The 21,852-nt window shown below is 42.7% G+C and overlaps 1 protein-coding gene across 2 annotated transcripts in view; it reads right to left on the bottom strand.

Annotated features, from left to right (window-relative positions):
* Window positions 1–21,015: 21,015 nt before the first annotated feature.
* The window catches only part of LOC126336787 (dehydrogenase/reductase SDR family member 11-like), a 136,484-nt gene continuing 135,647 nt past the window's right edge, over window positions 21,016–21,852 (bottom strand). For both annotated transcript variants that reach the window (XM_050000809.1, XM_050000808.1), the window contains exon 6: window positions 21,016–21,136. In XM_050000809.1, coding sequence (XP_049856766.1) covers window positions 21,095–21,136 — 42 coding nt within the window. In that variant the 3' untranslated portion in view covers window positions 21,016–21,094. The remainder of the gene's footprint in view (window positions 21,137–21,852) is intronic.

Raw genomic sequence — 21,852 nt, 5'->3', positions numbered from 1 at the left:
AAGTTCCATTCCCGAGGGGAACCACAATGCCTTTTACATATGAAATAACTAAGAAACCTAAGTGAAGGTCAGCAGTTTACATAACAGCAACCAAAAACATTAAATAAAACAGAACATTTGCACATACTGACGTTTCTAAGAAAAAAATTATCTAAACATAATTATTCAACCTCAAAGATAACCAAAGAGATTATATGAGAAAGACAAAACATCATTTGCTCATATTGTGCATATTACAGAGATTACACTTCATTACAGTATCGAATTAATCATACACTAATTACAGGAGTTCAACGATGGGATGTTGAACAAAATAGAAAGGTCAATGAATCAACAAAAGGTATGTAGTGTCTACGCTATGGTGTTACATGGTCTGCTGGCAACACTCTCACTCTCCCTCTTGTTGAGACGTCAATTGATATTCGACTGACAACTGACCGAGTCATACTATTACAGACACATAATAAACAGAAGTTTTCAACAGAGTTTAGTGACTCCTACAACATGTGTGCCCCAAGCATCTCAACTATTTCCCCAATGTATCGTGCAGCAGTAATTTATTCTACACTACTTGTTTCTAAGTGATGTCTCCTTCAGTGTTGAAAATCACCACCTGAAGAAGCTGTGACGGCTGTTCCACCAAGTGCGCCACGGCTACATTGCCTTCACCACCCTGTTGTTGTTCTCTGTAGACAGCAGCCTAATGAATCTCTTCGTTTTCACAGTGGGTGGCCGGGATGAGGTGTCGCAGCAGCTGCAGCAGCTGTCTCACCAAGTGCGCCACAGCCCAGTAACCTTCAGCGCCTGCTCACTGTTCTCTGTGGACGGCAGTCTGCTGACTGGTTTCTCAGCGGCCGTCATCACATACGCCATCATCCTGCTGCAGTTCAGTTCAGAGTCCATTGCTGGCAATGCAACCATTCAAGCATCTGTTTCCTGAATTCTTCACTCTCTGTGAGACTAGTTACATCATGTAGAGCATCAGGAGATTCTCTGTAAGGACACCAGAGGAAGTTCTACCTCGATGTGCATGTCAGGTTTTAGAAGCAGGTGATGTAGCAGCAAAAGATACCAATACACGTTTGGTATCAATAATTCGAATTTTAAACATCTGTTGAGTGTTTTGTGTCATAGTCACAGATATTGTATATAAATGTATCATTAAAATTTTGTTTTTAGTATAGTATGTGCTCAATGAATATAACTCATTTCTAAACCTGTCACTGTCTCCATCAAATCACTCATGCATTCAGTTTATTCAGCTGTTCAGTGCTCTGAATCCTTTAACTGCTTGCTGATCTTGATGGCAATGTGTAACTCCACATTATCTTCTTGGTTGGTCATCGTAGCATGTCTCCCTGTGACCCATGAAAGTGTGGGCGACGCGCCAGTTTCACTATATTATATGAATGACTGTAATGCTTCTTCTTGCAGTTTGGTGTTGTATCTGTGTTACTGAGGATGATTTTCAAACTGGGACAATAGAGATATACCATTCCCATAATTTCACAATTGCTGGAACATGCAGTAAGAAACGTGACAGGGATAGAAGGTGGGATCATAAAAAGTTATTGACATTGAAGTCGAAACTAGTAAAAGTTAAGCGTCAGTCTGGGACGCAACATCAGATCATAAATGTTGTCCGTGCTTTCCATGTATGACCATTCTCAGAGTAACGTCTCGCACTGGGAAGTTCGGTTGCATGGCGCTGTCTAGCAGAGCAGTATCACTATGGCACAGTTCAGCTGACACAGCAGTTGTGAGCCACTCTCATACTAAGTAACAGTGTACTGCAACACTTGGTGAAACACAGCTATTGGTGGTACAGTGTGATCTGCTTATTTCGTGTGGCCAACAAGAAATTGGAAATTCTTTCTTTTTAATGCCAAGGATAAGTAGTGTTATTAAGGGGAATTGGAACGGCCTATTCCGACAATGTTAAATTCAGTGACTTGGCTTCCCTGTATTTCAGGAAACACTGTAGCCATTGGCATGAAACTTTTACAGGACATTAAACTGAAACTTCTGAGTCTACTGAACCTCATTAATTGCATTTCAGCGACTGCTTTCGTTAATGGGAACTAACCTTCCTGAACACTAAACACATCAAAGAGGGGAGACGTTTCTGTGGGTTTGGCAGGGGATGTTGAATCGCGTGGCTCAGCTTCCTTCTAATTTCCGGAACAGTCTCTCTTTGTTTGTTGGCTTTTAAGATGTTATTGCTTTTGTAGAGGCGCTGGCCTCGCGGCAGCAGCTCGATTTCAGCGATGGTGGCCGCGAGAGGGCGCGATCAGCAGTATGGCGGAAGGAGTGATGGATGCAAGACAGTTGGGTGGTGTCGCTCTACCTGGATGGAAGTGTCAGCGAGAGTTAGTACACGACAGCCAGAGTGTACAGGACGAATCCATTGGTTTCCAGAACGAGAGGCCCACAGGTGTTTACGTTTAATTGAAGGAGATCGTCGTCCACTCTGATCGTTTTCCACTACTTAGTGATCTTTAACTCCTGGTCTTTAGTGGAATGGCTGTAATACTATGATCCCGGACATATATTTTGATCCTAGTTACAAAACTCTGACTGATAGTTTAGCTCAATTCCTGAAAGAATGAACCTAGGTGATGTCGCATTGATGGCAATTGTGTCATATTTGTTCAGTTAATCTGAAGGCCAACCCGGTGTTCTTTTCTAGATATTTCCCCTTCGAGGTAATGGGTGTTTATCCTTAAACTCCATCACTGAACAGTGCAAGTCGCTGTCTTCTCTGATCTTGACTTAAGTTGGACAGCTATTTGATTTAGCTTTTCCGTCTGTCTGCCTCATCTTGAGTTGTTCTGTGTCTCTGTACCGACTGTCCTGTTTTTGGTTCAATACCGCCAAGTGGGGGTTGTGGGCCTCGGTTTCTGCCTGCCTTTTCTGCTCCTGGTAGCCCGGTTCTTTCGTATTGACTGTGGTTTTACAAAGGCACTGAGCTATTTCGCACTGGTCTTATACTCTCCTCCCACGTATATTCACTAAAACTACTTCAGAACAAGAGGTATGGAACCGACCATTAACACACACTTAAGTGTATTCCAGTTTTGCCAGCGTGAGGGCCACACCCTGCAAAAGACGACGCCGATTTGATGGGTAGGAAGGATGCTCAGCCCTGTGACAACCAACGGACTAAGCTCTGCAAACGACTCACCAAATAAAGAGTTATGTAAAGCAATTTACATTCGTTTGAAAAATTTCTCTTAAAAGGTAAATTATTTAAGAATTTTCCTGTTTGTTTAACTGAAAAGAAATTGTAAGCTTTTGATAAGTATGATGGAACCACTGATACTCAAAAATTTTAAAGAAATTATACATAATTTGAATTTTGCCCTGAAAGTATAGTGTTGGGGGGAGGGTCTTCCAAAGGGTGGTTTTTTAAATGGATAATACTTTAAGAAATTTCATGTTTGTTTAATTGAAATAGATTTTATTAAAGGTGGTGGAATCACTGAGACCTTAATATTGAAAAGCAATTATACTTTTATAATCGAAAAAATCATGTTGTTTGTTCATCGCTGAACTTCTGGACTGATTGGGAGTTTTAATAGATTTGAAAAAACGCCTTTATGGAGTCTCTTAAATTTTTTTCTCTTAAGTGGTTAACATTTCTTTTCAGAATTGGGCAATGGCAAATTTTTTCAATCGCATGAGTACCCCTTTACTCATTCTATGAGGTTTTTATTTTAATTGTTTAAAACCTGTTACTATATTAATTAAAAAAATGGAAATGGTTTCTTATTAAAAAAAATTGGGTCTTGATTAAGTAAGGTGTATAAACTAAAAGGTGAACGATTTTTTCCCCAGACCATGCCTAGCCATTTCACGTTCCCTTGGATTTGTTTCTAAACCCGTTATTACGTTCTGACTGGCCGTGTCACACATAGACAGTGTGTCATGAAGATATATTGGTGAAAAAAAGGCGACTAAACACGTAATTACGAGGTGCGACAATAAAGTAATGAGACTGATGCGAAAAAAAAATGTTGCTTACTGTTTTAGTCAAGTTTAGTGTTGTTTCCTTCGAAGTAGTTCCCTTCTGACTGCACCCACTTTTTCCAGTGCTTCTGCCGTTGACGGCAACATCTCTGGAATTCGTCTTCTGTAATATCCTCCAAGACCCTCGTCACAGCTTTTTGGACATCATGTGTTGTTTGAAAATGTTGTCCCTTGAACGCCGTTTTGACTCTTGGAAATAATAAAAAGCCGCACAAAGCGATATCTGTTGAATAAGGTGGCTCTGGTAGTACTGAAATTTGTTTTGAGGTTAAAAATTGCTGTACTTACAGAGCAGTATGGGATGCCGCATTATCGTGATGCAGAATCCAATTATTAGCAATGTTGGCATGGAACTCTTTTACGAAGTATTCCTAAAATTTCTTTGTAATTATATTGGTTAACTGTTTGTCCAACAACTCTTTATGAATAATTCCCTTGGAATCAAAGAAGCACACAAGCATGCATTTCACTTTTGACTTTGACATTCATTCTGCCTTCTCTGATCATTTTATACCAATGAAAAACTTGAGCTCTTGACATAGCCTCACGTCCAAAAGCCTTCTGAAGCTTACTGTAAGTTGTCGTCGCGTTTTCACCCAATTTAGCGCTAAAAGAAATGGCTTACCGTTGCGCAGTATTTCGTGGTTCCATTTCCATGATGAGGGACACAAACACGTGTTAACTTATTACAGCACAACTTATGACTGAGCAGTTGCATCGATTTGCCGCTAGGACTAGAAGCAGCTTACAGACCAAGATCAAAGATAATGTGCCTAGGCAAGCCTGCAGGGTTGCCACATCTTGCAAAGAAATTCAGTCTGATTATTTTATTGTCGAACTTCGTAGGTAACCTCAGAGCCATAGTGATAACTACATAAACCTTGCCACACATTAACGGAGTCAGTTGAAGCAACATTTACGTCTCAGACTGGGTATTACGTACATACACAGCTCTACCAAAACGATATGACCAAATAGCCAGTATGCCCATCTACATCAACATCTACATCTACATGACTACTCTGCAATTCACATTTAAGTGCTTGGCAGAAGGTTCATCGAACCACAATCATACTGTCTCTCTACCATTCCACTCCCGAACAGCGCGCGGGAAAAACGAACACCTAAACCTTTCTGTTGGAGCTCTGAATACTCTTATTTTATTTTGATGATCATTCCTACCTATGTAGGTTGGGCTCAACAAAATATTTTCGCATTGGGAAGAGAACGTTGGTGACTGAAATTTAGTAAATAGATCTCGCCGCGACGAAAAAGTCTTTGCTTTAATGACTCCCATCCCAACTCGCGTATCATATCTGACACACTCTCTCCCCCATTACGTGATAATACAAAACGAGCTGCCCTTTTTTGCACCCTTTCGATGTCCTCCGTCAGTCCCACTTGGTAAGGATCCCACATCGCGCAGCAATATTCTAACAGAGGACGAACAAGTGTAGTGCAAGCTGTCTCTTTAGTGGACTTGTTGCATCTTCTAAGTGTCCTGCCAATGAAACGCAACCTTTGGCTCGCCTTCCCCACAATATTATCTATATGGTCTTTCCAACTGAAGTTGTTCGTAATTTAACACCCAGGTACATAGTTGAATTGACAGCCTTGAGAATTTTACTATTTATCGCGTAATCGATTTCCAACGGATTTCTTTTGGAACTCATGTGGATCACCTCACACTTTTCGTTATTTAGCGTCAACTGCCAACTGCCACACCATACAGCAATCTTTTCTAAATCGCTTCGCAACTGATACCGGTCTTCGGATGACCTTACTAGACGGTAAATTACAGCATCATCTGCGAACAACCTAAGAGAACTGCTCAGATTGTCACCCAGGTCATTTATATAGATCAGGAACAGCAGAGGTCCCAGGACGCTCCCCTGGGGAACACCTGATATCACTTCAGTTTTACTCGATGATTTTCCGTCTATTACTACGAACTGCGACCTTCCTGATAGGAAATCACGAATCCAGTCGCACAACTGAGACGATACCCCATAGCTCCGCAGCTTGATTAGAAATCGCTTGTGAGGAACGGTGTCAAAAGCTTTCCGGAAATCTAGAAATACGGAATCAACTTGAGATCCCCTGTCGATAGCGGCCATTACTTCGTGCGAATAAAGAGCTAGCTGCGTTGCACAAGAAACCATGCTGATTACGTATCAATAGATCGTTCCCTTCGAGGTGATTCATAATGTTTGAATACAGTATATGCTCCAAAACCCTACTGCAAACCGACGTCAATGATATAGGTCTGTAGTTCGATGGATTACTCCTACTACCCTTCTTAAACACTGGTGCGACCTGCGCAATTTTCCAATCTGTAGGTACAGATCTATCGGTGAGCGAGCGGTTGTATATGAGTGCTAAGTAGGGAGCTATTGTATCAGCGTAATCTGAAAGGAACCCAATCGGTATACAATCTGGACCTGAAGACTTGCCCGTATCAAGAGATTTGAGTTGCTTCGCAACTCCTAAGGTATATACTTCTAAGAAACTCATGCTAGCAGCTGTTCGTGTTTCAAATCCTGGAATATTTAATTCGTCTTCCCTGGTGAAGGAATTTCGGAAAACTGCGTTCAATAAATCCGCTTTAGCGGCACAGTCTTCGGTAACAGTACCAACGGCACTGCGCAGCGAAGGTATTGACTGCGTCTTGCTGCTTGTGTACTTTACATACGACCAGAATTTCTTCGGATTTTCTACCAAATTTCGAGACAATGTTTCGTTGTGGAACCTATTAAAGGCATCTCGCATTGAGGTCCGTGCCAAATTCCGCGCGTCTGTAAATTTTACCCTATCTTCGGGATTTCGCGTTCTTTTGAACTTCGCATGCTTTTTCCGTTGCCTCTGCAACAGCGTTCGGACCTGTTTTGTGTACCACGGGCGATCAGTTCCATCCCTTACCAATTTATGAGGTATGAATCTTTCAGTTGCTGTAGCTACTATACCTTTGAATTTGAGCCACATCTCGTCTATATTTGCAAGGAATGGAGATTGTCTCTTAGGAAGGCTTCTAGTGACACTTTATCCGCTTTTTTAAATAAAATTATTTTGCGTTTGTTTCTGGTGGATTTGGAAGAAACGGTATTGAACCTAGCTACAACGACCTTGTGATCACTAATCCCTGTATCAGTCATGATGTCTCTATCAGCTCTGGTCAAGTGTGTTTTCGCAACCATTTACAATTCGCCTGGGTTCGTGAACTAACTGCTCGAAATAATTTTCGGAGAAAGCATTTAGGACAATCTCGGAAGATGTTTTCTGCCTACCACCAGTTTTGAACAAGTATTTTTGCCAACATATCGAGGGAAGGTTGAAGTCCCCACCAACTATAACCATATGAGTTGGGTAGCATGGATAACAGTGGCAACGCATAGTGGCATGGAAGAAAGTAAGGCCTTGGTAGGTCTCTGGAGGTAGTTGGCACAACATTTGCACACACAAGTTACCTAGTTCCCGTAAATTCCTGGGAGGGGGTCGACAGGTTCTAACGTCATGTTCAATCACGTCCCAGATGTGTTCAATTGGGTTCAGATCTGAAGAGTTGGAGGGTCAGCACATCAATTTAAACTCGGTACTGTGTTCCTCGAACTTCTCCATCACATTCCTGGCGTTGTGACATGGCGCATTATCTTGTTGCAAAATGCCACTGCCGTCAGGGAATATGATCCCCATCAAGCTGTGTATATGATCTGCAGGCATGGTCCTTGGCCATCATGGTGCCTTGGATGAACTCCACTGGATCCATAGATACCCATGTAACATTGGCAGCTGCATGGGACGTCGGCAGCGGCAGCCCATCATTAGGAGTATTCGGTGTAATGTGTGGTCAGACACACTTGTACTCCATCCACTGCTAAAGTCTCATGTTGTTCTGCCACAGTTGGCTGCCTGCCTGTTTTACCAGTCTGCCCAGTCTACGAGGTCTGAAATCTGTAATAGCTGCCCAATCCCATGACGTCTGACATGCTTTCATCTTGGTTTCCCCACATGTTGAAGATATTCACCTTAGCACTCTTCAAATACCCAGCAAGTTGAGAGGATGACACGCCACTCTCTCACTTTAACAATACTGTCAGTTAGTGTAATATTCATATTTTAGGGCAGGATCTCGATGTTCCCCAGTACTACATTTGGAATGTGTAGTTTATGACTTTTTTAGATGAGAAAATTGTGGGCAGAATGTTCATATAATTGCATTTGTAGCCCGAGAGGCCATAGTAGAGGTGATGGAGAACAGGGAGAGAAATGGATTGCGGGCCATAAACGCTGAGTCCAGTGACCTGCCTGAGTGAATGATTCTGAAAACCAGTGCTCTGTGGATTGTACCAGCAGAGGGACTTTAGAGCATGGCACTCCACTCTTTCAGCTTAGGGTCGGATAAGGGGGCACCTGTTTGCAAAACATTTTACCTGAGCTAGACAACAGTTCATCGCAAAGGTGGCCAGTTGGCAGAAAGTGGGTGGAGGAAGCTATTTAAGAGAGACTGCTGTAATTTGAGCTTTTGCGTAGATGGTGGGTAGGTCACAAAACGCTGAGCATTCTGATGTTAGAAGCTGTGATGATAGGGACAGAGCAGCAAGACTGTAACTCCCTTGACACCAGGAAGTCCCCAAATTATTTTAGCGAGAGAGAAAAAAAAACGTTTATTCCATGGGCGCGACTGACTGGGAAGTTCAACACCCTTCTTTCACAAAAATTGTAAATGATCAGCCTGGAAAGGTTAGATCTCTCCATAAATAAAGGACTGCGGTCCTGTCTAGGTAGACGTTTCTTGCCGAAACATGGCCATGCCCTAGTCCAAAATCTTCTTTTTTCAGACAAGAGAGACTGAATCGGTGATTGGCTCCTCTCACTGTATGTAAAGTACAGGCTTGCTCCCCTAGCATGGGAACCTCAGTGCGTGTCTGGATTGGCTACCAGGCCAACAGAACAGGCAAGAGGAGAGATTCAATTACTGAGGATAGTTCGGTGGTTTATAAATGTGGAAGCAGTTTTTTTTTTGTTCTAATTCGGCTCCCATACCGAGGCTTGGTGAAAGTGGTTATGATTCTTGGCTTTCTTCGTCTTCTGGTCCTCCCCTGGTGGAGAACTTCAGGTCTTTCCCGAGTGGAGAAGACGTGTGGTCTGTATCTTGTGGTGGACTAAGAGCCACTCGCAGTTTCCAACCGCACCAACAAGGGAACTACATATCATCTTGGACATATCGTGACCTTATTCGTCCTGAGTCTGCTGTGTGACGTTTGAGAAAACAGCATGCACTATCGTGCCTGTGAGTCAAATTGGTTTGGCCAGAACAGTGGACAGGGTCACGTCACACTGAAATCTGCTGGGATTTCAGGGCTCAGATAGGGACGTTTCCCACGTTCTAATAATCAGAACGCCAGTCTGTGTAGTTTGTAAATTTTCGTGAACACGTTAGAACATTAAAACTGCCACAGCACGCCACTCATCGTCCACAGCGCGCAGTTATCTGCAGCCGCCTGAATCGAGGTGAAAAGGTAAAGTATTTCTGCACTGGCGAAGGATTATCAAATGGTATTTACAGCTCCATGTTCTCCAGTGAGCCATAGTTTGTGGAGTTCTTGGTCGTAGTTGATTCCAATTGAACAGAATTGGACCTCACAGTGGATTCATGTAAACTATGTCAGATTGCGTTGAAAAAGGGATTAATTCAGATTAGAATTTGCATTGCTTCCACACCAATGAATGGTTTGCCAATCAAGCACCATCCCTTTTCTGATAGGTGTTAATCATTTTTTGTAACCCTTATGAGCTCCTTGTAATTATAAAAGTATGAATGAAAACTTGTCATTATTTCTGTAAGCTTAAATATGCCGCTACTTTTATCCATACTCCCTCAACTATTCACTGTTTTTATTTATTATCGTGATACATAAGTAGATCAGCAATTCAAGGTTCAATCTCATTAAATTAGATAATTTGATTATTAATTTTAGTTCTGAAAGACGCAGCAGACAAGCCAACAAAAGTGCTATGAGTAAATTTACTAAGTTCATATATTAAAATTAAGGGAATTGCACACGATTTGAAGGTTACTTAGAAGATGATACTTTTCTTTATGTAAAGATAGTAACATGTAGCCTCACTCAGACATTTATTTATGATTAAAGTAAGCGTTGGCTTGCAAAGTCGTGCAGCTTCAGAAATGCTTGTGCCAAGCCTCTGGGCCACCACGGTCTGCCCTCGGTCCAGCCCAGATCAAGCATCTTCCCCATCCCACATAAGGACAGCATGAACACTGACACTGGTAGCACCGTGTGTGTGTCTGACTAGCAGTCATTCGTCGCCAAGTGATGCTGCTATCGTCTGGACAGGTCTGCATACATAGTAGATCAGTGGTCATAATATTCTGGTTGATTAGCGTGTTTTACATGCAAAAGTTTGGTAATTTTGAATCGAGGTGTCTCGATAACGGATAATGATGTCCAAAATCGATTCTAGCAACCCCAAGAACATATAGCAAAAATTACGACGATTTGCCGTGAAGAGAAATTATGGAAGTATCCATACCTACAACTTTTACTTTTGGAGCCTAAAAATCATGGTTTTTCGGATGTACCTTGAAAATGGATAACTATTTTCGAAGATGGGTAAACGTTGTTTCCAGATAAATGTCTAAGGAAAGTGCAGTTGAAGTTTGAGCCATTTTCTGTATTTAGCTGTTTAGGTAATTGCGGCCCACAGTTCAAAAGTGCTAACAACAAGTTTTTGGTTTTTGCGGTTTTCTGCATAAGAACGGTAACTTTGAATCTCTTGATCTCAGTGACGAATAATGAGAATAATGACATCGAAAAAAGTTTCGAAGTTCCCGCAGCACATGAATAAACATACAATAAAAATTTCGATGATTTGCCACGAATTCAAATTATAAAAGTGGCCATCCCCAATACTGGTTCCTTTGGTACTCTTGGTGACGAAGTCTGCACATGGTCATATGTCAAAAGAAAATCATTTATACAAAACTTATGTCGTTACACTACAATGTGCAGGCGAAATCGTTTACGCCGCACCTTATGAGCTCTTCGGTGAGGGATATTTAGTTCTCGTGTTGTTCGGCGAACTGAGTTCATCATATGTTCGTTTTCTACTAGAACCTAACTGCCTGTGCCTAAAATATGGTGATATGGTGGCTTCCTTTGAAATTCCTGTCGGAAACTTCTTTGGACAGTAGTGGGTAAAACCAACCCGAATCTACAATATTTTCGAACCGAGGCAAAAACTTGATAGTGGTGCCCCCCGCTCCCATCGATCGTTTGAGATAGGACGTCAAAATTAAAAAAAAAATCAAGTCTTCACAAATATGTTCACTTCATAGCGCACATGTTTCTGAAGAGTTTGTGTTGTGGTCTTCAGTCCTGAGACTGGTTTGATGCAGCTCTCCATGCTACTCTATCTTGTGCAAGTTTCTTCATCTCCCAGTACATACTGTAACCTACATCCTTCTGAATCTGCTTAGTGTAGTCATCTCTTGGTCTCCCTCTACGATTTTTACCCTCCACGCTGCCCTCTAATACTAAATTGGTGATCCCTTGATGCCTCAGAACATGTCCTACCAACCGATCCCTTCTTCTGGTAAAGTTGTGCCACAAACTTCTCTTCTCTCCAATCCTATTCAATACTTCCTCATTAGTTCTGTGATCTACCCATCTAATCTTCAGTATTATTATGTAGCACCACATTTCAAAAGCTTCTATTCTCTTCTTGTCCAAACTAGTTATCGTCCATGTTTCACTTCCATACATGGCTACACTCCATACGAATACTTTCAGAAACGACTTCCTGACACTTAAATCTATACTCGATGTTGACAAATTTCTCTTCTTCAGAAACGCTTTCCTTGCCATTGCCAGTCTACATTTTATATCCTCTCTACTTCGACCAACATCAGTTATTTTGCTCCCCAAATAGCAAAACTCCTTTACTACTTTAATTGTCTCATTTCCTAATCTAATTCCCTCAGCATCACCCGACTTTATTCGACTACATTCCATTATCCTCGTTTTGCTTTTGTTGATGTTCATCTTATATCCTCCTTTCAAGACACTATCCATTCCGTTCAACTGCTCTTCCAAGTCCATTGCTGTCTCTGACCGAATTACAATGTCATCGGCGAACCTTAAAGTTTTTATTTCTTCTCCATGGATTTTAATACCTACTCCGAATTTTTCTTTTGTTTCCTTCACTGCTTGCTCAATATAGAGATTGAATAACAACGGGGAGAGACTGCAACCCTGTCTCACTCCCTTCCCAACCACTGCTTCCCTCTCATGTCCCTCGACTCTTATAACTGCCATCTGGTTTCAGTACAAATTGTTAATAACCTTTCGCTCCCTGTATTTTACCCCTGCTACCTTCAGAATTTGAAAGAGAGTATTCCAATCAACATTGTCAAAAGCTTTCTCTAAGTCTACAAATGCTAAAAGCGTAGGTTTGCCCTTCCTTAATCTAGCTTCTAAGATAAGTCGTAGGGACAGTATTGCCTCACGTGTTCCAGCATTTCTACGGAATCCAAACTGATCTTCCCCGAGGTCGGCTTCTACTAGTTTTTCCATTCGTCTGTAAAGAATTCGCGTTAGTATTTTGCAGCTGTGACTTATTAAACTGATAGTTCGGTAATTTTCACATCTGTCAACACCTGCTTTCTTTGGGATTGGAATTATTATATTCTTCTTGAAGTCTGAGGGTATTTTGCCTGTCTCTTACATCTTGCTCACCAGGTGGTAGAGTTTTGTCAGGACTGGCTCTCCCAAGGCCGTCAGTAGTTTCAATGGAATGTAGTCTACTCCTGGGGCCTTGTATCGACACAGGTCTTTCAGTCCTCTGTCAAACTCTTTACGCAGTATCGTATCTCCCATTTCATCTTCATCTACATCCTCTTCCATTTCCATAATGTTGTCCTCAAGTACATCGCCCTTGTATAGACCCTCTATATTCTCCTTCCACCTTTCTCCTTTCCCTTCTTTGCTTAGAACTGGGTTTCCATCTGAGCTCTTGGTGTTCATACAAGTGGTTCTCTTATCTCCAAAGGTCTCTTTAATTTTCCTGTAGGCAGTATGTATCTTACCCCTAGTGAGATAAGCCTCTACATCCTTACATTTGTCCTCTAGCCATCCCTGCTTAGCCATTTTGCAATTCCTGTCGATCTCATTTTTTAGACGTCTGTATTCCTTTTTGATAAAACACATATGTTCGAGGGAATGTAAGACATATTATTCGGTCTTAAGTGTGCCAAAGTGCAGTGCCAGGCCTTTTCACACAGCATTCTTGTACTGCACGTCACTGTATTTCTCTCTGTGGAATTCAGACGTGTAAAATATTTTTTAATGTAAGCCTTCAAACCCATATTCAGGGCCGTGGAAATTAAAATATCCTTTGGTGCCTTTCCTGCTCCCAGTCGGCCAGTTTTACGTCCTACCACTTTAAAAAAACTCACAATTAATACTGGGTGTGATTATTTGTGAACAGGAGAATAAGAACTCTTAAGAAAATTTGTCGTCTTTATTGCCTATTAGCTAATAATTTTCTCTTTTGTCTCGCATAAAGTTAAATATAGGAAACATAAAACCAGTAAAGACAAGTTACAAGCAAAACAGTATACATTTCTTCAATCCTTAGATCCAACGTTTTTTTCTCTCTACGCTAACTACAGCTTTACATGGCGTACTTTCCTTTCTTTCTGCGAAAGAAGCTATTACCTCATAAAAAATCGTCAATACATAAAAAATCAACATGTCGCTGTCTAATACAGAAAAAGCTGTTAACAGGGATAGTACCCAACACTGGTGTTCTTTCTCGATTTGATTACGTTTATTTTATCGCTGTCTACTGGATAAAACGAAACAGACCTTTCTAATATTGCAGAAATTGTAGCACACGTCAAATAAGAGAGGCTGTTTTCGCACTAATGGACATTTTCATGTACCTCATTTGCGTAAATAACACGACAGAACATAATTCACAAAGTTCCAATATTAAACGCCTAATAGGACTACTACAAGCAGAATATTTTATGTTGGGACAACAGTTTCATATATCAATCATACGCTCCAGTTTCTCAGCATGAGATCGAGAAGCAGTAGTGCGAAATTTTCATATAAATTTGTAATCCTCATATTCTTCAACATAATTTGCGTGATGTCCCTGTTTCCTCTAGCTCCTCGTTCTAACAAACAATCTTGTCAAACCAATTCTGTAAGTATTCCATTGCCAAAACTTATCTTCCAGTTAACTTCATTAACTCTGCCAGGATCACAGGTACGGTTTTCCCACGTTTACTCTCCGCTTTGGCCGTATTACGTTTCCCGTGATATTCCGAGAATAGAACTTGAAGTGGGTGCTAACGGGGATCTGGCAAAAAAAAAAAATTTGTCTTCTTCGATAAACAGAGAAGGTAATAAGTAATCTTTCTAACCTTTTATTCCTGTTAGTCTTTTATTTCCACGCTGGTAATCCGTATCTAAGGATTTCGTATACCCAATCAACTCTTTAAGCAAACAGCGATCGGCATTAACCCGTTCGGGTTTATTCGGTTCATCTCGTATAGTGCCTTCCTGTTATATCTGCGGGAAATCTATTTATTTATAGATGCGGCTGGGATTCCCCTGGTAGAGACGTCACGTACACTACGCACACATTCAAAAATCAACTTACGTTTCGTTTAGAAACCAACTTAGAATGTTGTGGTTCTTGAGTTTCTCCCGGCGTATTTGATAATCAAAATATCCACGGGTGTACTGCCGGTCTATAGTGTACAACGGGCACAATATTTCGGCGATCAAACATGTCGCCATCATCAGGTGAACTGACGGACTGAGCTCCTGTGAACGTGCCGGCACGGAGATCCGTACGCTATGGCTGCTCAGGGGGAACTGGGTTCGGTCGCGGCGGCGGCCGATTTAAATACCCTCCGCCCGCGGCGCGCTCCCTCCGCCGTCCGCGCCCCGCGCCACGGTAGCGCGGTGGAACAGATTGCGACGGCGTCTGAGATGACGTCGGTGTGATGGCTCTGTCCGCCGTGGTCGTCACAACTATGCGTTTGCTCGATTTACTCTTGATTAACCCAATCGCTAGTTCCCAAGCCTTGCTAAGATTATAGCCACAGTCACGGTTTATGAGGTCGTCATTGGTGCGAATTTCGATGGCCTCTCTAACAACGCTGTCCCAGTATCTCGACGTCTGTACCAGAATCCTCGTGCGGTCATACTCCATAGCGTGATTTTCCGACAAACGATGTTCAGCGACCGCCGACTTGCTCGGATACATCAGTCGAGTGTGCCTCTGGTGTTCACGGCATCGATCCTCGACGGTACGCATCGTCTGACCAATATACGACTTGCCACATTGACACGGAATCTGGTACACGCCGGCCTTCCTCAAACCGAGGTCATCTTTGGCGCTCCCCACCAGTGCACGAGTTTTATTCGGAGGACAAAACACAGTTCCGACCCGGTGTTTCTTCAGAATGCGGGCGATTTTCCCCGAGAGTGCGCCTGTGTATGGAATAAATGCAGTGCCTACCTCCTCCCTCGTGACTTCATCCATCTCAACAGGTTGTGCTGCAGTGGTTGGGCGGAGAGCACGTTGGATCTGCCACTATGAGTACCCATTTTTTCGAAACACAGTTCTCAGATGTTCCAATTCCTGGGGTAGACTCTCTGTGTCAGAGATAGTGCGCGCCCTATGTACTACAGTTTTAAGTACCCCATTCCTCTGTGAAGGGTGGTGGCAGCTGTCCGCGTGCAAATACAGATCAGTGTGTGTTGTTTTTCGATACACACCATGACCTAGGGTGCCGTCAGCCCTTCTCCTGACCAAGACGTCAAGGAAAGGTAATTTTCCCTCCGTTTCAGTCTCCATAGTGAATTTGATGTTGGGGTGTATGGAGTTTAGATGTGTAAGGAAGTCAAGGAGTTTATCCATACCATGTGGCCAGATGACGAACGTGTCGTCCACGTAACGGAAAAAGCAAGTAGGTTTCCATTCGGATGACGACAGGGCTTCCTCCTCGAAGTTCTCCATGTACAAATTCGCTACCACCGGTGAGAGTGGGCTACCCATGGTGACTCCCTCCGTTTGTTCGTAGTATTCTCCATTAAAAGAAAATACGTGGAAGTCAAGACATGTCTAAAAAGTTCAGTGGTATTCTCGTCAAACCTCTGACCAATCAACTCTATTGACTCTCGCAGGGGTACCCTCGTAAACAAGGAAACGACGTCAAAACTCACCATGATATCTGACTCATCCAACCTGAAGCTATCAAGGCGTTTAACAAAATCCACGGAATTGCGGATGTGATGAGGGCGTTTACCCACATAAGGACTTAATATTCCCGTCAGGTATTTGGCCAACAAATATGTAGGTGCCCTGATGTTGCTGACAATGGGGCGTAATGGTACCCCCTCTTTGTGAACCTTCGGGAGTCCATATAGTCTAGGCGGTACCGGACCTTGGGGTAACAATTTCTTAGCGTCACCCTCCGGTAAATCTGCGTCCTTGAGAAGAACCCTCGTCTTGTTCTCCACCTTCTTTGTAGGGTCAACGCTGATCTTCCGGTAGGAATCGTCATTTAGCAGGCTCTGCATCTTATCAGTGTAGTCCTTATGGGAGACAACAACTGTAGCATTGCCTTTGTCAGCCGGTAAGACAACAATTTCAGAGCGTTCCCTCAGATCACGAATGGCCGCCCTCTCTTTACTGCTGATATTTGACTTCATCGGCTTGGATTTCGTCAACGCACGACAAGTTTCACGACGTATTTTCTCGGCTGATTCTGGCGGAAGTCGAGCTGCAACCTGTTCAACAGCTCTAACAATTTCTGCGACCGGAGTGAACTTGGGGGTGGGAGCGAAGTTGAGACCTTTCTGCAAAACCACCACCATGCCACTCAAATTGATGACAGTCTTTCACGGAACCTGCAGAGATGGTTTGTCAAGGAGATGTGAGAACTTAGCTGTTTGACGTCCCGTAGCCTTCTTATGGGCGGAATCAGCTGACACCCAGGTGACACCATCAATCCAATCCCAGGAAAAGGAAGTGAACTTGGTAGCCAGTTGCAAATGTAATTTGAGTAATTCCTGTGAGATAAACTCAAGGCTCCGGCGGGTGAATTGCACTCTCTCACGTACCAATGCAAGGCTGGCTCATTTCTTGATTCTCCTAGCTGCTGCAGAATCGATGTGATGCATAACCTTAGCAAAATTTGGAACAACATTCTCGCAACGACATATCTTTAGAAAAGCAAGAGTATTTAGCAAACGACATCTACGGTGGTGCAACTTTTCAAATTTCTTCATGCTGCGATACATCTCCTCCCCCGTAAAGGTGTATGATGTGATTCTTGAGTTTCTCCCGGCGTATTTGATAATCAAAATATCCACGGGTGTACTGCCGGTCTATAGTGTCCAACGGGCACAATATTTCCTTGTTTACGAGGGTACCCCTGCGAGAGTCAATAGAGTTGATTGGTCAGAGGTTTGACGAGAATACCACTGAACTTTTTAGACATGTCTTGACTTCCACGTATTTTCTTTTAATGGAGAATACTACGAACAAACGGAGGGAGTCACCATGGGTAGCCCACTCTCACCGGTGGTAGCGAATTTGTACATGGAGAACTTCGAGGAGGAAGCCCTGTCGTCATCCGAATGGAAACCTACTTGCTTTTTCCGTTACGTGGACGACACGTTCGTCATCTGGCCACATGGTATGGATAAACTCCTTGACTTCCTTACACATCTAAACTCCATACACCCCAACATCAAATTCACTATGGAGACTGAAACGGAGGGAAAATTACCTTTCCTTGACGTCTTGGTCAGGAGAAGGGCTGACGGCACCCTAGGTCATGGTGTGTATCGAAAAACAACACACACTGATCTGTATTTGCACGCGGACAGCTGCCACCACCCTTCACAGAGGAATGGGGTACTTAAAACTGTAGTACATAGGGCGCGCACTATCTCTGACACAGAGAGTCTACCCCAGGAATTGGAACATCTGAGAACTGTGTTTCGAAAAAATGGGTACTCAGAGTGGCAGATCCAACGTGCTCTCCGCCCAACCACTGCAGCACAACCTGTTGAGATGGATGAAGTCACGAGGGAGGAGGTAGGCACTGCATTTATTCCATACACAGGCGCACTCTCGGGGAAAATCGCCCGCATTCTGAAGAAACACCGGGTCGGAACTGTGTTTTGTCCTCCGAATAAAACTCGTGCACTGGTGGGGAGCGCCAAAGATGACCTCGGTTTGAGGAAGGCCGGCGTGTACCAGATTCCGTGTCAATGTGGCAAGTCGTATATTGGTCAGACGATGCGTACCGTCGAGGATCGATGCCGTGAACACCAGAGGCACACTCGACTGATGTATCCGAGCAAGTCGGCGGTCGCTGAACATCGTTTGTCGGAAAATCACGCTATGGAGTATGACCGCACGAGGATTCTGGTACAGACGTCGAGATACTGGGACAGCGTTGTTAGAGAGGCCATCGAAATTCGCACCAATGACGACCTCATAAACCGTGACTGTGGCTATAATCTTAGCAAGGCTTGGGAACTAGCGATTGGGTTAATCAAGAGTAAATCGAGCAAACGCATAGTTGTGACGACCACGGCGGACAGAGCCATCACACCGACGTCATCTCAGACGCCGTCGCAATCTGTTCCACCGCGCTACCGTGGCGCGGGGCGCGGACGGCGGAGGGAGCGCGCCGCGGGCGGAGGGTATTTAAATCGGCCGCCGCCGCGACCGAACCCAGTTCCCCCTGAGCAGCCATAGCGTACGGATCTCCGTGCCGGCACGTTCACAGGAGCTCAGTCCGTCAGTTCACCTGGTGATGGCGACATGTTTGATCGCCGAAATATTGTGCCCGTTGGACACTGTAGACCGGCAGTACACCCGTGGATATTTTGATTAACTTAGAATGTGTTCAAAAATTTTCAAAAACCAACTGGTATGCGTTTCAAAATAATATGAATACTCGATAGACCAACGTGCGTTGGAGGCTAGGCGCTTTGTAAAATGAGGCTTTTTTCTTAAAGAATATTAATTCAGTGGCAAGGTATTTTTTTTTCTTCGAGAACATGAATTTGATGCCCCCTGAAATAGCCGCCCGGGGCAGATACCCCGGTTTGCCCCTCCTTACCCGTAGATCTGGGCCTGCGGTGATTTCGCTTCGGCATAACAAGCCACACAGTGGGCTCATTCCTGAGGTGTGGTGACTTCCGATAATTGTGTAGCAGTTGACGTCTGCTCTATTCACCGCCACAGCCTGCCACAAAAACAGAGGTTTTTAGCGGTCGGGACTGTTAATGCTCATTTTAAAGTACTAAGGATAACGGCTGTTCTCCACGAGAATTGTTCTCAAAAATTAGAAATAATTACATTTTTCTTTTACATGGATTAGTATATTACAAGTTTGAACTCACTTCCGTCACAAATTACCCACTGCATTAATTCAAATGGCTAAATGACTGCTCTCGATACTTGGCGGGGCATGCAGGAACTACGTTCTTTACTTAAGTCTTGTAGTTGTTTCCGCTGGTCGACACATCGTCAGAACACATAGTCGCGATTCTTTAGAAGTTCTAATTTCTGCTGCAGTTGCCTTGGCAAGCACCTTGCTTTTAATTTCTAATTGGTCGCGTAATGAAAAAGTTTATACCATACTTTTGAAAACACTTATTTTATGTATTATATTCCTTTCTACTTTACAGATATTCTCGAAAAATAGCAGCAACGAACTGTACCTAATTTAGTTATTTTTAACGCCGTGGGTTTTTATATTTCCAAGTTTTGCAACTTGAAGAACCGGCAATATTACCAGACTCGTCATCATTCAAAAGAGTATTAATTTCTTTATGTAGTAGAGAGTTATGATATGCAGACGCTGAACACGGTCGTTTAGTTGGGCGCGAGCACATTCATCTTCCAATAATATAGAGGCAAAAATAATAGTTCTTTTTCGAAGTTCACTGTTGTTTAAAATGCTAAAAATGGATTCAAAACTTTCGTGTTTGCTACATTATTGTTACCGTCTCTTCCCTGCTACTTTATCTCATTGAAGAAGCCTTTCTCCAGTTGACCTTGCTTTTAGCACGCCTAACCTGTGACGTTCTCTTGCCAGAGCTGCGGAAAAAACCAGCACCTTGTGGGCCAGCGATGTGGGACCAAGCGCTCACAACTGCGGCTTAAACGGCTAAAGCAGCAGCCCTCTCTGTGTGTGTTGGCACTAGTATTGCTAGATCCAATTAGCAGAAAATCGGCATTTTAGGACCTGTGGTTCAACGATTCCGTGCGACAAGAACACAAACGTTGGGACACAAAAAAAGGAAGTAAATTTTTGATCATTAGGTGTTGTTTTATTACATGTTACCAACTAAAGTAGTACACTGGCACAACTGCACTCAAAAGTACTTTTCTGTTCATAAAAAATACCAATATCTGGCTGATATTTGGCGAAAGCGTTTTCCTACACGTCGCCTACACGTTTCAGTTTACACGTATGTCGTATCAGCAATCGTGACAAAATAATTTATGTTGATTTTTTCCTAACATTTCATGGTTGCTAATATACGTATAACTGTTCTTCTGACACTTTGTACTCCTTGTGCTTCGATTGAATATGTTCAGTGACCGAAAAACATCAGCGGATCAGTAAAAAGAAAATTAGCAAAATAATTTCGTTTAAGACACATATGCAATTAAATTACATGGATATGAATAATAGCGTTTCAGTAAGGCCTGTATTACACTGTGTAACTTCTTTGACAAATGTTTTACAAATGCTAGGTCCCAGTTAAAATTTTTTTAAGAGATATATTAGAAGTGTCACAGTACAACATCAAAATTTTCATGAGACGTCTTTCACAAAACATATTTGACAAAGATCTTTTACAGTGTAATACAGATGTAAGAGATTAATAAAGAAACAAATTTTTAGTTCGAACGTTGAATTAAGTTACGTTTATTACGTACAAATACAAGTAAAATATTACAGCTGGTTTGTTTGACACGATACACAGTGTCGTCACAGCGAACTGCCAGTAGGGTGAATAATGATATCATGTACCTGAAACAAATAACGTTTTACTTAGATATTCACAAGGTTACTACAAAGATTTTAGAAGCATTAAAAATAATGTTATCCTGAACCTGAAGATCAGTTTGAACAGCCAGTGCTTTACTAGATATGGATTGCATCATCCTTTTGACTTACCAACTGGCTCTACCCATTCAGATATAGGGGGACCTGGAAAGCAACACTGAATCTGAACCATCCTGTAAGTTGACGTTTTTATCATTAACAAATCTTGGGTTAAAGAAGTCACACGGGAAAATCCTAGAACCAACTGATGACGAAACTCCGGAGCTAACAGTTTATAGTTTGTCACATTCTGGCTTACTTAGCCATAGCGCCATTAACTGTATTACTGAACGACTAACCCGGTGCAGGTACAGTTACATGTTACCTATCTAACGGATTCCAGCGGCAATAAAAATTCTCATTTTCAGTATTTCATAAAATTATTAACTGAATTTAAAAATGAATACGCTGTCACAATCTACACAGTGGGAGCCATAATTTTATGTTAAGGGTTTAACACAGTAAGACAAGTACTGTAGGTGGAAGCTGTGCAAATCCCAAGGCACCATAACTCGCGCTACGCCAGTTACTTACGAGGAGAACACGGCAAGTGCCATATCCCGATTTCCCAGAAAATTCGCTCAGTGGAAGAGGAGTCAAAATAAATGAAAACGTGTCTAGATTTATCCGTAGTAACTCGA

This window comes from Schistocerca gregaria, chromosome 2 (genome assembly GCF_023897955.1).
Source record: "Schistocerca gregaria isolate iqSchGreg1 chromosome 2, iqSchGreg1.2, whole genome shotgun sequence".
NCBI classification, from domain to species: Eukaryota; Metazoa; Arthropoda; class Insecta; order Orthoptera; family Acrididae; genus Schistocerca; species Schistocerca gregaria.
The sequence above is the reverse complement of the archived record's forward strand: the minus strand, read 5'-3'. Positions and strand labels throughout refer to the sequence as shown.